Raw genomic sequence first — 17,945 nt, 5'->3', positions numbered from 1 at the left:
AGCCATCTCTATCTCTCTGCAGCTCACTCTCTTCAATCCCTCCCCTCCCCCCTCCCCCGTCTTAACTTTTCTCTCCCTCATATTGACAGAGTTCTTTATTTAAATTCTGTTATTTCCTAACATCCATTGTTGCTATCATTTCAGTCTTCTCTTATTCCTTTACCCTTTCTGCTTCCGTAATATTAAACATTTATTCAGATGTGCTAAACTTCTCGATACCATTCTGAATAACTTTTAGTATTATTATTAGTGTCAACTATTTTTTCATTATATTATTTTTATTATTATGATCTTTATCATTGTACCCATGAATGTTTTTGTAATATGTTTTGTATGTGTTGTTCCTGATCATATGTAAGAGAGGGCCTTAAAGCTCTAATCTGGTCAGGCTAAATAAGCAATAAATAAATGTGGTATATTTTTCTGCATGGCAAAAGTTTTGTTCAACTAACAGTAATTCAAAGTGATCATATTGGTAACTTGTTTGTTAACAGAAGATGGTTCCTGTGCAGCAACAGCAATCACAGCAACAGCAATCACAGCAACAGCAATCACAGCAACAGCAGTCACAGCAACAGCAATCACAGCAACAGCAGCAGAGGCAGCCAGTGTCTGAATACGAGACCTGTTGGCAGGGCACGCTTCAATGGGTAGAAAAGATAGAAAATCCTACCAATATTAATGAAATACCATGTCAAATTTCAATGCACCCAGAAGATAAACAAGATTGGTGAGTTGCATTTCCCATAAAATAAAAAGCATATCTCTTTGTTTCTGAACACAAGCATTATTAGTTCATAATTTAATAAATTTTTGACGTGTTAAACAATAAAACATAAAATGTTGAATGAAATGTTCCTCTTGTGCAGTGGGGATTTAGCTTAAATTTATTTTATAGACTAACCTGACTATACTGCAGTCTGTATATTTACTTTATATGTTATGGAATTGGCTTTTAATGTGTCTAGGTCTCAGATTACACAGAATGTTTAATTTTTATTACTTGGAATATTATTTTCAGATTAAAAATGAGTTTCAAGTATCAAGTCTCTTAATGTTAATGTAATACAAGTATATGTGGAACAATTGATCTACCTGAATTGTTAACTGATTCAATTTATTGTGGAGACGTTGCCCATCAACATAATTCTCATGCAAGTAAACAATTCCGGAACAGTTATTTCAGCATGTAGAAAGGAAACCCCACAATCGGACCCTGAAGACCACACAATAATTGATTGATCACTGTGTCATCCTCGGTCACTCATCATCAGATGTGGTATGGAGAGGCATGGGATCAGCGCACCTCACTCCCAGTGGTTGTCAGTGTTCTGATCCTGGAGCCACTGCCTCCCAGTCAGATAGCTTCTTAATAAATCACAAGTCTTAGTTCACCCTGTTTCTCCCACCAAGGAAAAATACTTTGCAGCACCGGGAATCAAACCCATGACCCCCACAAATGGGTCTGTCTAGTGGAGCATTCAGCTACTGAAATGGACATTTTAACGTGTATAAAACGTTAATGTTTTAAGAGAATTATTTGTTTCCTTACTTCATGGTATGTAAGCTAGACAGTGATTACAGTATTCACAGGCAGCTCATTTCTGTGAGAAATTTAACATGGATGTTTTAGGTTCTTTTGGCAAAAAAAAAAATAATTTTTTTTGTTTACTACTCTTACTACTAGGCTAATTACTGTTTATCTCTACAGGACCTTTATGCTGAAATGTTTCCTACACCACCTTGTATTGTGTTTCTATGTGTGTGAGTAACTGTATGTTCACTGTTGTGGGTAAATACATACAGCGTACACAGGGCGATGTGTGAAACTGATAGAGATTACACGCTTCCACTGTTGTAGAAATCTGCTCCAGATGCTGCAGATACCGTGTTGAGCTGAAAGTGGTAACCAAAGTACAGATAAATATTCTTCGGGGCTCTGTTGCATAGCAATCAGATTGCTTTCAGTTCTGAGAAATGTCCAGGTACTATTGTGGATTTGAATGATCCATGAAGTGACTTCTTTTCTGAAGAAAACATCGAACTATTTCACTAGAACTGAACGCTCCCGTCGGAACTGCTCTCAAGTTGGTATTTATTATTAAATCACAATAGAAGTATATGCTGGGTGTAGAATAACACGTACCTTCTTGAAATGAACAATGTTTTATTGTTCTATTAACTGATTTCCTTCCATATACACACATATTTTACAATATGAATCAAAAACTCACAATTGCGTTGATTTTTACATCACAAGAATGGCTCTCTTCTAGTAAAAATTACTCTTAAGAACAACAAAAGCTCTATATCCTAAGAATAATTATGTGAGCACTGACCGCCACAGAGTAATAAACAATATCTTTGTCTCTCTCTCGTTCGCACTGTCACAGCAAGTTACGCGGCATGATACATAATATATGCCCCTCTTGTGGACGAACGTTTTTGGGCAAAAACAAACACGAGCGTTCACACAACACTACATCGGTGATTGTTTATGACGCTGTATTAATGTCCACTAGAGTATTAATGTCCACTATATTTCTTATGATATTTTGGTATTAGTGAATGACTATCAAAATGGAAATTATAGATTTGGGTGCATATACTGCTGAAAAAGCCTGTGCTGCTTGAAAATTACTGATGCAGCTTATATGCATAGCTTACTTGCTTGCTTTTATTCATTTGTCGAGGATGGCATGAGATGTGATCAGAAACCTTTTTCATCATCACTCAAAGCTTCTGTCACACGCCTTGGGATGTCTCAAACGGGTAATCTAGCCATTCGGCCATGCCCCACAAAGGAAAACCAAGGAAAACCTCGGGGTAGATTTATCATCCTCGTATTTCTCATTTGCAAAGAAAATTAATTGAATTACAATGGAAAAAAAATATTTACAATATGGATTTTTTTTTGAATGAATTTAAACACTGTTCACAAAAGAAACACAATACTATTAATCTTCTGTCTTGAGGTGAACCGTCGACGCCTTGGTTTACGTCCATCTATGATTCCCTTCTATCTGTCATCTCCGGGCAACTGATTGAATTCTATTCCCATTTCACTGTATCCTCGTGGGTATTATGGTTGTCCGCATATGGTTAACATGAAAATAAGAATCAGTGTAAGTTCTGTGGAAAAGGTGTTTGATCTATGCTGAGCTGAAATAGACTCTAATCTAAAGTTCTTTCTAATTCTCTGTCCTGAATTTGAAATATTCAGAAGTAGTAAGGTGTTCTTCATTTCTATCAACAACCGTAGAATGCACTATACACAAATCCAACTGGTGATGCCGTCTCAACTTGTGCTCGTCATCTTTCAGATGGACTCTAACACTTGTTGATGTGCTTGTAACTGATCGGCATTCACTTAGTTGGTAACTTCGCGAGCAACAATTGACATAACATAATTTAAATACACAGGTATGTTACAACAATAGTACAATTATAAAGACAATGTCCATCACAAAAGATTGAAACAAAGTAATAGGCGCTCTTTTTTTTTTTAAACTGACAACGGGTTTGCCCCTTCCGAACAGCATGATTTCAGCTCAGTGAGTAAAAAAAAAAAAAAATACAAACATACACTGACATTGTCAAATTGACGTAAGAAAAAATATCTTGCCATAGACCAGATTCATTTGAGTCACTAACCCATGGTCATTATGCATTATGAAACCTGATTGAAGTTACTATCAACTAAATAAAAAAAATTTAAAAGAAATCATTCATACTATTGCTAAATTCTCTGCATACTGAAAAGAAAACTTATCTTTACAGTGGAAAACAAATACATAATGTCTGCGTATCTCTCGTACATTATGCCTGAAAAGAAAAACTAACTACTAAATTGCAAAAAGAAAGAAACTATTCTAAGTATGATTCTGATTCATGGGTTTAATGAAAATTGTCTAATCAATATTATTTGATAAGAATAGTATCTTCTATCTTCAGAATCTTCAGTTATCATGAAATTCCTTTAACAAGTGATGAGGATACATTCCTTTCATCTTTCCATTCTTCACATCCTTCAAAACATAAGTTCCTGGATGGGGTATTTTGGTAATCACAAATGGTCCTTGATACAATAATTGCCATTTTGTGTTCTTCCTCTGTATAAGTGAAGCCTTAGGACGAGTTTTTACTAAAACTTGGTCTTTCACTTCATACGTTTTTATTTTTCCAAGTCAATTGTCTAAATATATTTTCCTTTTCCTTGCCTTGTCCATTATATTGAGTAAGGATTGTTGTACTTTATTTTGTAGGTCCATTTTGTTAATAGCTACTTTAGGAATTGGTCGAATCCAGTCATTCTGTTCCTGTTTTCCAAACATCAGCTCGTATGGGTTGTATGTGGCATATTGTTTACAATTTCCTGAAAATCGTCCAGATAATCGATCCATTTGGGTTGCTGGTTGTGGCAATATGTTCTCATGAACCGGTTTAATTCACGAAAAATTCGTTCCACAGGATTTGCCGAAGGGTGGTACACTGATGTTAGAATTTGTTTTATACCACAACTGGTTAATGTTTGTCTCCAATGAAATCCAGTGAACATTGACCCATTGTCAGAAAGAATAGCCTCTGGTTTGCCTACCTTGACTATATAATCCTCGACCAGTTTCTTGGCTATGGATGCACCAGTAGCTGATTTTAACAGATAAAGTTTGACATACTTATTGAATATATAAAGAAAAGCTACAATATATTTGCATCCTCCCCTTGATGATGATGGTAGAGGACCACAGACGTTGACCGAAATGATTGACAGCGGTTTAGTGGGTATAATAGGGTGTAGGAAATCTTTCACACAAAAATTTCCTGGTTTGGCTAGCTGACAAATTTTACATATCCTTAACTGTCTGTGTACTTTCCTGCGAATATTTGGGAAGTAGCAGTATGCTTGAATCTTCTGAGCACACTTTAATACTCCAAAATGTCCCCAAGTGATGTGCATGTACAAAATTAAGTCATTCTCATTCTTCTTGGGAATACACATCTTCCAATTATCTGCATCAAGATGCCCTTTGAAAAATAAGACGTCGTCCTCAACTTTGTACAGTCTCTTCAGATCATCGTTTCCAGGTTTTGCCAAAGTTTCCCTTTTTTTTAATTTTATTTATGAATTTGGCCAGCTATGGACCGCATACAACTTAAGACTTATGGTGTTTCTTTTTCTTCCATTCTTCCCAGTACTTCTTCATTTTCTCGCCAACTGCTCATCTCTGCTCATCTCTGCTCATCTGTCCACACTCTCTTGGGTCGAGGTTTTGGCGCATCATCTTCATAGTTTGCGTTTTCTATAAGTAGCCTAAAGTTATTCCTATCACGTATTATTTCTTCTGTAACACCTATTTTGTTGGCGTCTTTCTTTACTGCTTCTATCCATCCTACAGTTTTTTTCAGGTTACTAACATAATTAAAAATTTTCTTTGTAATCCGTGTTTCTTCCATTCTTTTTAAATGTCCAAAAAATTTTAGCTGTCTCTTCCTCATTGTATCTGTGATCTTTTCTGTATTTTTGTATAGGTCTTCATTTCTCCTTTTAATCCACCTATTTTCCTTGTTTTTCTCAGGACCTAGAATTTTTCTTAATATTTTTCTCTCTTTTTTCTAGTTCTCTTAATTCGCCTTTCTTATTTAATGTTATGCACTCTGATCCATATGTTGCTTGTGTCCTAATAACTGAATTATAATGTTTAATCTTTGCTTGTATGGATATTGATTTCTTGTTGTATTAGTTTTGTGTTAATTTATATGCAAATTCTAACTTTTTTATTCTTTTTTTATTTGTTGTCATCCAGTCCATTGGCTTGGATCCACTCCTCTAGGTATTTGAATCTATCAACTCTTTTAATTTTTCCATACTTTGTTTTCATAAACTTTTCTGTATTATGTTTGTGTTCTAAATACTTGGTTTTTTCATAAGATATCTTTAGCCCAGTCTTTTCAGCAATCTCCTGTAACAGATCAAGCATAACTTTTGCGTCTGTTCGGTTTTCAGTTATCAATGCCATATCATCTGCAAAGGCTAAACATTTCACTTCAAATTGGTTCTTTCCTTGGCCCATGCTTATACCCTTTGTGCCTCTGTTTTTTAATGTGTTTTCCCATGTTTTTACTATTTTATCTAAAACCAAGTTAAAGAGAATTGGGGACATCTCCTTGTCATACTCCTGTTTTGATTTTGAATGGTTCAGAAATTTCGCCTTGAAACTTAATTCTTGATGTTGTATCTGTGAGCGTTTGTTCAACAATTCTTCTGGTGTTTTCATCTATCCCTGATTCATAAAGTATCTGGAATAGTGTTTGTCTGTCAACTGAGTTGTAAGCCTTCGTGAAGTCTACGAAAGTAACTACTGTATTTTTATTTTGTGTAGCTCTCACTCTCAAAATTGTTTTTAAATTAAGAATCTGTTCTGCACATGATCTACCTTTTCTAAATCCTGCTTGATAACCTCCTATATTTGGTTCTGCTTGTTCGTCTATTCTATTTAAAAATGCTTTAGAAAGTATTTTGTATGTCACTGATAGATAACAAGGATATGCCCCTGTAGTTGTTGGTGTCTGTTTTATCTCCTTTTTTATGGAGAGGGTGGATCAATGCTTGTTTCCAGTCACTGGGTATGATTCCTTTTGTCCAAATGTCTTTAATTACTTTGTGAATTTTCTGACATGCGGATAAGCCCCCTAGTTTCCACATTTTTGCCACTATCCCATCCTCACCTGGTGCTTTGTTATTCTTCAATGCTTTGATAATCTTTTCTATTTCTTCTACTGTAGGTGGTTCCGACGGTGGATTTTCATGTTGTGGTTTTTGAAATTGTAACCTGTCATTAGGCTCCTCACAATTTAATAGATTTCAAAGTATTCAGCTAAAATTTGGCAGTTATCTTTATTGCTTAAAACCATTTTTCCATTTTTATCTTTAAAATGTAAACTTGGTGACTGGAATCCTGTTAAAACTTCTCTGAAAGTGTTATTGAAGTCTCTAGTGTTGTTCCTTTTGAAATCAGAATCCATTTCTTCTGATCTGTCTTTGTCATATTTTCTTTTCACTGATCTGATGATTTTTGCTGTCTTTTTCCTTTCTTCTTTAAACTCTTCCCAGTATTCGTGTTTCTTATTACTGTTCCATTTTTTCCATGCGTTTAGTCGATTGTCAATTGTTTCATCACACAGCTCGTTCCACCATCTGTGTTTCGGTATTCTTCATGACTGTCCCATTTCTTTAACTGACTCTAGCATTGTTTCTTTAATTTCTTCCCAATTATCCATTTTTCTTGTGTTTAGTATATGACAGAATTTGTCCTGATTTTGCAGGAGAGATTTAGTGTTTACTCTTGGAAATCTTCTTGGTTTTGGTTTAGGTTTGTTTGGTTGGAGCATGGTCTTTATTTCTGTCAGATAATGATCTGAGTCTATGTTTAGGCCCTTCCTCACTCTGACATCCAAGATTTCCTTGTAGTTGCGAGTCGTTATTGCCACATGGTCCAACTGATATTCACCTTGATTTGGATTAGGTGATACCCACAGTTTTTCTTTCTTGCAAGTTTCCTGAAACATGTCGACATTAATTTCAGATTAAACTGTCTACAAAAATCTATGAGTATTTCCCCATTTCTGTTGGTTCTTGCATGTGCTGGATAATCTCAACTACTGATTTAAATTTTATTTCTTTGCCAACTTGTGCATTAAAGTCTCCCACTAAAATTTTTATATTTTCTTTTGGTAATATGGATGTTTCGTGTTCTAGCATTTCCCAAAAATCTTCCACTTTGTCAGCATTTGTTCTGTTATGTTGGTTAATAGGTGCATGTGCATTTATAATAGTGTAACGTTTATTGCCTGACTTGAACGTCAGAAATGAAATTCGTTCTGATGGGGAGCTAAAATTAGTTATTGATTCCGTAAGTTGCTGTTTGACCATAAATGCGGTCCCTAATATAGTCGTATTATTGGAATTTTTAATGGCTGTTTTTCCTTTGTAGATCCTGTATCCACCTGATTCAAATGCATTTTCATCCAGATACCTTGTTTCTTGAAGAGCTAATATGAGTATGTTGCATTGATTGAGAGTGTCCGTTAGGTGTTTTAGTTTTCCAACTTTCATAAGTGTGTTGATATTCAGTGTCCCCAGTAGATGTTTTTTCTTGGGTCTTATCTTTGAAGAAGTACTTGGAAGCTCTGACTCTTCCTTATATGATGATCTAGGCTCTCCAGAATCCAAAGGCCTAGTTGCACCGCCATGAATAGCGATGGAAGATTGGTTACTTCCTGGAATAGTTTTCCTTTTGAAATTTACCATCATGTCTTAGGTTAAAGTTTGGTTGGGGGAAAGGTAGTTGAACCTTTCGATGATAAAAATTCAAGCATTTAGCTGAGAATTATAAGTGAGGTCGCCACTAACATGTGGGACAGATGCCTTTTGCAGCCGCCCACTGTGGGAACAGACACTACAGTCTGGTGCTTTTATACAAAAGCCTGCCTCTTCCGCCAGTTCCGCCGTTGTGATGATCTTCATCGCCGCCTTCACTGCCGATTCCTTTATTGAATGCTAACGAGGATCTTCATTCTGTAGTTTTCCCATGTTCTTACACATGTCAAGAAAATGTTTCCTATATATTCTATCAGTCATTATAAGAACTTTAAATTCGGATGGATTGTCCGTGATGTTGATAGTTGAGAAATCTCCATCTGGCATTCTAGACAGTGCATCGGTGATGAAATTATCCTGTCCGCTTAGGCATTTAATTTCAAACTGAAACTCTTGGAGTGAGAGTGTCCACCTTTCTAGTCTTGGATGTAATAATTTACATGTTTGCAAAAAACTTAGCACTTTGTGGTCACAGTATACTGTTGTCTTCGCTCCGTATAAGTAATAGTAAAATTTCTTAAATGACCAGACTATGGCCAATGCTTCCTTTTCGGTAGTCGTATATGTTCTTTCACAAGCAGTTAAGAGTTGGCTAGCAAAAGCTATTGGACAGAAAGTTGATTTTCTATCTCTCATCTTTACTTGGAAGAGGCATGAACCTATTCCAATTTCCGAAGCATCTGCCATTAAACCGAATTCTTGATCATATCTGGATGATATAATATTTGTGAATTGACTAAGGCATGTTTTATTGCTTCAAATGCATTCTGGCATTGTTGCGTCCACACCCACGGAGTATTTTTGCACAACAAGCTGTACAACGGTTCTGCATTAATAGAGTGGTCGTGAATGAAACGCCTGAAAAAAGAGACAACTCTGAGGAAGCCCTTTAATTGCTTTTTTGTTGTTGGAACTGCAAAGTTTTTGATTGCCTTTATTTTCTCGGAGTCTGGTAAGATGCCTTTTTCATTTATAAGATGTCCCAGAAATTTGATTTTATCTCGAGCAAAATGGGACTTTTGCAGATTTGTGATTATGCCTGCTTCCTTGAAACATTCTAATACTCTTCTCAATAAATCAACATGCTCCTTCCATGTGGTCGTAGCTATGAGCATGTCGTCCACAAACAAAGTTAAATTGCTTTGAAGTGCAATGCGTAATCTAGAGCATTTATAAAAACTCCTGAGTTCACATTTAGCCCGAAAGGTAAAACCTTAAATTGATAGCTTCTACCTGCATGTACAAACGCGGTGTACTTTTTTGATGGTTAGTCTAGTGCCACCTGCCAAAATGAACTTTTCAGATCAATATTTGTTAAGTATTTTATCCCCTCGAACTTTTGAATTAACTCATCGATATTTTACGGATGAGTTTGCACAGGCACAATAATCTTATTTATCTGCCGTGCGTCTAGCACGAGATGAACTTTTCCTCCTTTTTTCGGGACAACATGAAGTGGACTACAGTATGAACTCGTCGAAGATTCGATCAGATCCCATTCAAGCATCTGTTGGATTTCTGCATCAACTGCCTTTCGTTGGTGCCACGGTACTGGATAAAAAGTACGGCAGAAAACTTGGTGTGGAATCGCATCTAAATGACATGTGTATCCCTTGATTACACCAGGGTTTTCTTGAAAGTCTTTATGATATTCCTGTAGATCATCATATAATTGCTTTCTTTGATGTTGTTGCAAATATTCAGGTTCTTGCACCTTTTCGTATACCATATCTTCAGGTTTTAAGACTGGTTACAAGTAATTAATTTGGTAATACTGAGCAGGTTTGCTATGTATCCACTTTATTTGCAGCTTTCGTCCCTGACAGTACTTTCCATGGGTACTATATTCCTTGAGAAGATTCACTTGATGTGTCTGATCCATTATTGTAAAACTGGCATGGCCTAGAGAAAAATCGATATGCCAATTTCTCTCTCTAAATTCATCTATACCCAGGATACAGTCCTCAACCAATTTTTCTATTACAAGGAACGTGCAATTTATAGCTACATTTCCTATATCTAAGTGGAGTTGAGTCTGCACTTTAACCTGAGAAGACTTATGACCAGTAGGGCCTACAATTTTACAACACTGAACAGGAAAAATCGGTGGATTTGCTTTCTGAAGTATTCTTTGAAATAACTTCTCAAAAATGACATTTACTGCTGCTCCTGTATCTAAAGTAACTTGCACAGTAATGCCTTCAATTGCCGCCTGAATTTTCGCAACGGGTTCAGTGATATGCTCCTCTTGACAAGGCATCATATCCTGCTGAAGTTCTTCTGTTAATAATCTACCATCATTGTACTGAAAAAAATTGACGCTTGAATTTTCGTCCCTCAAAATTTCCTAGACTGCACCGTCGGGGCTTCTGACAGTCGAGTTTAGGTTGACGATTGTCCATTATTAGTAGATGTCTGCTCCGTTATGTCAGTTATTATTGGTGGTTGATTTCTCTATTCATTTGCATTAGCATTTGGTACCCAACCTGAAGTTTGTGGTTGGTTGTGATATTCTTGGGTTGGTTGCTGATATCGGCATTTTTGCTGATAATTCCCTTCTTGATAGTATCCTTTCCTCTTCTTATTACTCTTCCTCCATTTCTGTTTATATGTTTGTTCACATTGTTGGTCATGATTACACTGGTCGGGATTTTCGTTACCAAAATTCACATTTTTCTGGAAATAATTCACCTGTGGGTTTGGTGAATTGTGTGCAATAGGTTTGTTTCCGTACTGTTTGTTGTTACTATGGTATTTGTTAGGTTGGTAACTTGGTTGGTTGTAGCGCACATGTTGTCCAGGCACATGTAGAAGTTTTTCTTTAACTTCAAGTGGAAGTTTCCCCTTTAATATTTGAATGATATCCTGCGTCGGGTTTGGTTCATTCCAGTATTTGCTTTTATTTATATACTTCTCGAAATACTTTCTTAAAGATCCATTTTTGAAAGAAAAAGGTTGTGGGTCAAAAACCTCCTTACGTAGTCTTTCTTGTACTCCCTTATTCCAGTACTTGTGCAAGAAAGTGCGTTCAAATTAGTCATAATCTTGACACCAATCGGATGCTTCTGTCGCCCACATCGATCCATCTCCATGTATGAATCCTGCAATGTACATAATTTTTTGTTGCTCAGTCCACATCCGTGGCAATATCCCTCTAAATTGCTTGATAAATACCACGGAATTGATAGACTTCCTTTCGGGAATAAATATCTGGAATTGAAGATATTTAAGCATTTTTTTCCTTCATTCATAGTCACAGGTGTATTCTGGTGGCTACTTCGCGGTGAATGATAATCTTGATAATTTGTTTCTGATTGATTACGTGAATATGCACCAATATATGGATATTGTTGCATGGATTTGGTTCACTGGTTTCATCAGGAATAGTGTCTGCTTTTGATAAACTGCAAGTAGCGTGTGCCCCTCTAGTAGTAACTAGACCCTGCTGGCATGCTCTTAATGTATTTTCTATCTTTGCTTTCCAAGTAGAAAATTCATCTCCTATATTCTCCTTAATCTCGTTAACTTCTGCTTTAAGTTGTTCTTGTGCAGTTTCGTTGTTAACTTGAACATTAGAAACCGTTTCTTTCAAGGTTTGGTCAACATAATTTCGCACTGTCTCGGTTTGCTCTTTCGCCCAATCTTCAATGTCCTTAGAGAATGTGATGTTATGTTCATTGAAAAGTTTCTCTATGTGTTTCTCGCCTTTGAGACTGAGAGTATCTACCCTTCGAGTAAGCTCAATGACAGCTTGCTTGTTATTGTGCTTAATTGTATTCACGTCCTGCGCAATAGTGTCCTGTACATGAATAACTTCTTGCACTTGATGATTTAGTATATCTCGATGACATAAGATGTCTTTGTATTTGGTTGTTAATTCCTGATACTGTTTTTCTTGTGTAACTATGAGTTGTGCCTGACTGGCAATCAAGTGACTCTGCTTTGCTTCCGAACTTTGGAATTTTTCAGTAATCTTATCATTTATTTCTTTCAGTTTATTAGGTTGCTCCTTTGCCAAATTAAATTGCACACTCTCCAATACTTGGAATCTACGATTCATGTCATTCGCAAACGTGGATTGTGTCGTTGCAAGATTAGATTGCGTGGTTTCCAATGTCTGGAATCTACGATTCATGTCATTTGCAAACGTGAATTGTGTGGTTTGCAATGCTTTTATCCCTTGTGTTATGACAGTCAAACTTGACATCAGCTGGGATAACAAATCGGTATTCTCAGCAATTGACGATTGCACTGGGCTTAATGAGGATTGTACCAACACATTTTTCGGTACAGTCATTTCATTTTCGCACGCGTCTGTGTCAGAGATGAAATTCTTGTTGTTTGTTGTTTGCTGCATATTTCTCTGGACTTTATTCGACATATGAATGTCGGAAATAGTAACCGTTTGTGTCGACGGCGTGAGCGCATTAATTACTGCTGGTTGCTCAGCCGTAATCGACATATCGCTAACTACGCCGGTATGAAATTCTGTGGCACTAGTTGACGATGCATTCACACTATTTAATTCATTTTGTGGCATTGTGATGTGTGCTTGCTTATTGGCTTTGAACATAGATCTAGTTATCACCATGTAAATAAGCAATTGACAGTTTCTCCACTAAGTAAGTCCTACAAAAGTGACTATTAAATTTTACACACGCAAAAAAAGTTAATGTCCTAATGCTGTTAATGTACACTTCACAATGTGACACAAACACAGTATATAGATAACACATAAAATATTGTCTTACTATATCTACTGAAATACTGGAATTCTAGTAAAAGTAATGTAGCAACACTATTTATACTTAGAAAATCAATATGTGAAAGGTCACTACAATGCATAAATGCTCAAGAAAGCTAGTAATTCAAATGTTCTGACCTTTTTGAAGTTTCTGCTCGGCTGCAGGAACGGTGTACTCGCTCTCTTCACAAGATACTCTCACATGTTCCATTAGCATGAAACATACAAAGGATCATAATGCAGTTACTCTATAAAACTAGACATATATACACACACAATGAAACATTAATTACTAAATTACTAACATAGTTATAGTGTAGGTTTACTATTCATTTTGTTCATGTACTGTTGTATCAGGATCGTGTCCTGTCTAACGGTAGACATATATAAAGGGTCCCTTAAAAAAAAAATTGTTTACTACTACTACTAGGCTAATTACTGTGTAGCTCCACAGGACCTTTCCCACACCACCTTATATTGTGTTTCTATGTGTGTGAGTAACTGTATGTTCACTGTTGTGGGTAAATACATACAGCGTACACAGGGCGATGTGTGAAACTGATAGCGATTACACGCTTCCACTGTTGTAGAAATCTGCTCCAGATGCTGCAGATACCGTGTTGAGCTGAAAGTGGTAACCAAAGTATGGATAAATATTCTTCGGGGCTCTGTTGCATAGCAATCAGATTGCTTTCAGTTCTGAGAAATGTCCAGGTGCTATTGCGGATTTGAATGATCCATGAAGTGACTTCTTTTCCGAAGAAAACATCGAACTATTTCACTAGAACTGAACACTCCTGTCGGAACTTCTCATTAAATCACAATAGAAGTATACACTGGGTGTAGAATAACACATACCTTCTTGAAATGAACAATATTTTATTGTTCTATTAATTGATTTCCTTCCATATACACATATATTTTACAATGTGAATCCAAAACTCGCAATGTCGTTGATTTTTACATCACAAGAATGGCTCTCTTCTAGTAAAAATTACTCTTAAGAAGAACAAAAGCTCTATATCCTAAGAATAATTATGTGAGCGCTGACCGCCACAGAGTAATAAACAATATCTTTGTCTCTCTCTCGCTCGCACTGTCACAGCAAGTTATGCTGCATGATACATAATATCATCATCAGATGTGGTATGGAGAGGCATGGGATCAGCACACCTCACTCCCAGTGATTGTCAATGTTCTGATCCTGGAACCACTGCCTCCCAGTCAGATAGCTTCTTAATAAATCACAAGTCTTAGTTCACCCTGTTTCTCCCACCAAGGAAAAATACTTTGCAGCACCGGGAATCAAACCCATGACCCCCACAAATGGGTCTGTCTAGTGGAGCATTCAGCTACTGAAATGGACATTTTAACATGTATAAAATGTTAATATGTTTTAAGAGAATTATTTGTTTCCTTACTTCATGGTATGTAAGTTAGACAGTGATTACAGTTTTCACAGGCAGCTCATTTCTGTGGGAAATTTAACATGGATGTTTTTTGTGTGCCTAGCAGAAGTGTCAGGTTGTCAGCGGGCACACAGCTTTCATAATAAATCGTCACATGCAGTGTACATTTTCCCTCCAAAATAAAGGTACATATACAGGAAACAAGTCATAAATAACACATAGTTTGCATGGACCATACTATCATGTGCTGCAGCTGCAGATTAGTGCACAAGCTACAAAGTGGGACAAAAATGGTTGTTTCAACTTTTTACACCCCAAAACGTGTCTCACTGTGCCACCCTAGCTGCAGGATATAAAAAGGAAGCAAAATTAAGATCCTGGATAAGGGTCGCCATGAAAGTTCTAGCTGTTTGGTTTCGTGGCAGCAGTTACTCTCTGGACCTGCCTTGCACCTCTAGCTACTCAATAAACAAGATGAATGACAGGAATGCTCATTATCTTCACTGAACAATAAGAGAACTATCACTCTGTTTTGTCATTGTACACAATGATAAAACCATCATTGTGGAAACAACAAGCTTAGGTGCGCAACAGATAATTTTTTGTAGATCACCTAACTGTGGAAATATTATAGGACAGTTTAACAGACCTTGCTATTTAAATCAAGCCTAAGTATAACTGATTTTTATTTAGTTAAGTCAGCAGTCTTTCATGGCCATTGTCACTGAAGTTAAAATTGTATGGGTTGTTAGGCTGAGTCATATTTCTTCAAAGAATGACATTTCTACCCCTCTGCTGGGATCTTCTTCAGGATATTGTGGTGTCCATTGTAGATCAAACACTGTCAGATACCAGTGTGCCTTCTCTTATAAAGGATAATTTTCCTGAGCTTGTGCTGCAGAAGTGGGATTATTGGGTAAAAATCCTTGGACTACCATTGATGGGCTATTATCATTGGATAGTAAGAGAAGTTTTTCCACGTTAATGCCAAAGAAGGGGGTTATTGGCTAAAACTCCTGTGGGTGCCATTGATGGGCCAACATCATTGGTTAGAAAGGGATTTTTTCTACACATATTCTGCAGGAGAGTGATTGGTTAAAATTCCTCTTGCTGCTATTGGTGCGTCCGTACCATTGGCTAGAAGCAACGTGGCCAGAGCTTCCTTGATGGTGGTAAACTACGATGCTACAAGCCTGTCTATTGAAGTTACATGCATTCTTAGAAATTTTAATTACTTTTCAGACTTTTCTTCTATAAATGTTGGTTTCCTTAGCCAGCACATGTACATTATAGAAATCGATGTCAATGTCACAGTTCTCATGATGTTCCGCTACGGTCGATTTCATATTTTGTTTCAGCCACATGTGATGTTTATGTTTCTTAATAAGTTCTCTAACAGTTCTTCCTGTTTCACCTGTATACACTTTGCCACAGCTCTATATCGATTCGTAGATGCTTGCTGTGGGTGGAGCACTAAGTCCAGGGTAAGGGGAAAATGAGATAGTAGACCATTAAACTGAAACTTCATGAGTATGTTCACAAGCATGACAGTGTCATTAGAACATGTTACTTCCCCCTTCCCTACCACCCCTCCTCCTCCTCCTCCTCCTCCTCCTCCCCCTCCCAGTAATATGCTCCAATGACACTCTAAAGAAAAATTTACTATCTTGTGATACAGCTAATTTCACACAACATATGGACAAAAAGTCAAAAGAAAATGAGGTGACAGTTTGCCTGCTTTATTTCCTCATTAATTGTCCTCAGTGTCGACGTACTGCTTTGCTACACTGGTTGAAAAATGGGCTGTGGAAGTAGAACACTGACTATTTTAAATGATGTAGATGACAGGTGCACATTTGTGTTTCACAGTTGTTTTTCTTTTACTGTTCACAACCCCGCAATATTACATGGTTATATGTGGCCAGTGCTCTATTGTTTAACTTTCAATAACCTCATTAATAGGCTGCAGGCGAACACCCACGTACTGCTACAATAGTTTACTGTTGAACATGTATGAGCAGTAAAAGTGCAACCACACAGTTCACTGTTCTTGTAGAATAATAAGGTATGTATGGAACAGACACTGGCATTGTTTTAACACATGGCCTATTGGTGCAACACTTATTTCACAGTTAAGTGGATGCATTGTTGACCAATATGGGTTCCTCGTCTGACTCTCTCATGACCAAAAATTGGGCCCTTATACATCCTCACAATAATAGGTACTGACACTACACATTGTTTGAAGTTAAATTTACAAAACTTACAATTAAATCTTAACTCATTAAATTAAATGAATACATCGAAAAAAAATTTCCTTTTCACAGTTTCTTCTGCTACCAGGTTTAGGCCGAATTATTTGTTTAAATGATGAAATTAACATATATAGTTATGCAAACGATACTTTTGACACAACTGGAAATTACTTTGGAATTAATTAAGGGCTGGCTTTGCTAACATGCTTTCGAATAGAGCCAGATAAATACTTTAAGAATACTATTAGTGGTTTCTCCAAATGTTTATAATTAGTACATAATTTATATTTGTTTATAAGTCAATAATAGACTTTAAGTTACAAAACAATACTGATTTTGCCCTGTAATGAAAGATACTAACTAGGAATAGTCAAAATAAATTAGAAAATCAATTGCATACATAAAACTAAGCACAAAATTAGATCTGTTGTTATATTCTTTAAAACTGCGGCCCAACCTTTCTCTTTTATGAAAATGCAGGCTATACTCGCGTATGTTAACAGTAATTATCTTCACTGAATAATAGCAGAATGATCATCCAGTTTGCGTACTGTATGCTGTGGTAATACTGTCACAGTGAGAACAACAAGCTTAGGGGTGCAGTAGGTTATTTTTATTGTTAATTGGTCACCTAACCATTGAAAAGTTATAGGACAATTTAAAGGATGTTGTAATTTAAATCAAGTATGAGTACAACAGATTTTTATTTGCTGTAATTATCAGACATGCTTACATGAGCACTTAATGGAGAGCAAGGTTTTCTACAAATCTGGAATGAGTTAACATAAAAATGGCACTAACACTGTGTGGAAGTACCAAATTATATGGAAGGCTGTGTGGAGAAAACGCAGCACATTATCCTTATCTGGACAGCTCATGTATTCAACATTAATGAGACAAAATCCCAAATACTAATCAAGTGAGCAGCTCAAGTTGCTTGCCAGAATATGTAAGTAGTGAGCTGTGCTGAGTATGGATCACACTACAGCAGATTGTGAAAGTTGAATTTCCCAAAAATCAGCAAAGCGTACAGCCATCAGCAACAGGCTGTGGCTGGGAGACGAGTTGCACGGTGGCCAGAAGATGAATACCAGGAAACTTAATTCTCCTCTCTCAGCTCTCTAACTTTCAAAAAGCTGTACATGGATAGGACAACTCAG

At 36.6% G+C, this 17,945-nt stretch overlaps 1 protein-coding gene across 1 annotated transcript in view; it reads left to right on the top strand.

The window, feature by feature from the left end:
* Positions 1 to 17,945, top strand: part of LOC124622498 (protein PTOV1 homolog) — a 319,275-nt gene that overhangs the window by 109,108 nt on the left and 192,222 nt on the right. Inside the window, exon 3 of the mRNA XM_047148215.1 lies at positions 495 to 730. Within this exon, the coding sequence (XP_047004171.1) occupies positions 498 to 730 (233 nt within the window). The 5' untranslated portion in view covers positions 495 to 497. The remainder of the gene's footprint in view (positions 1 to 494; positions 731 to 17,945) is intronic.

The sequence above is a fragment of the Schistocerca americana genome, chromosome 7 (genome assembly GCF_021461395.2).
Source record: "Schistocerca americana isolate TAMUIC-IGC-003095 chromosome 7, iqSchAmer2.1, whole genome shotgun sequence".
NCBI lineage: Eukaryota > Metazoa > Arthropoda > Insecta > Orthoptera > Acrididae > Schistocerca > Schistocerca americana.
This window is presented reverse-complemented; position numbering and strand designations above follow the sequence as displayed.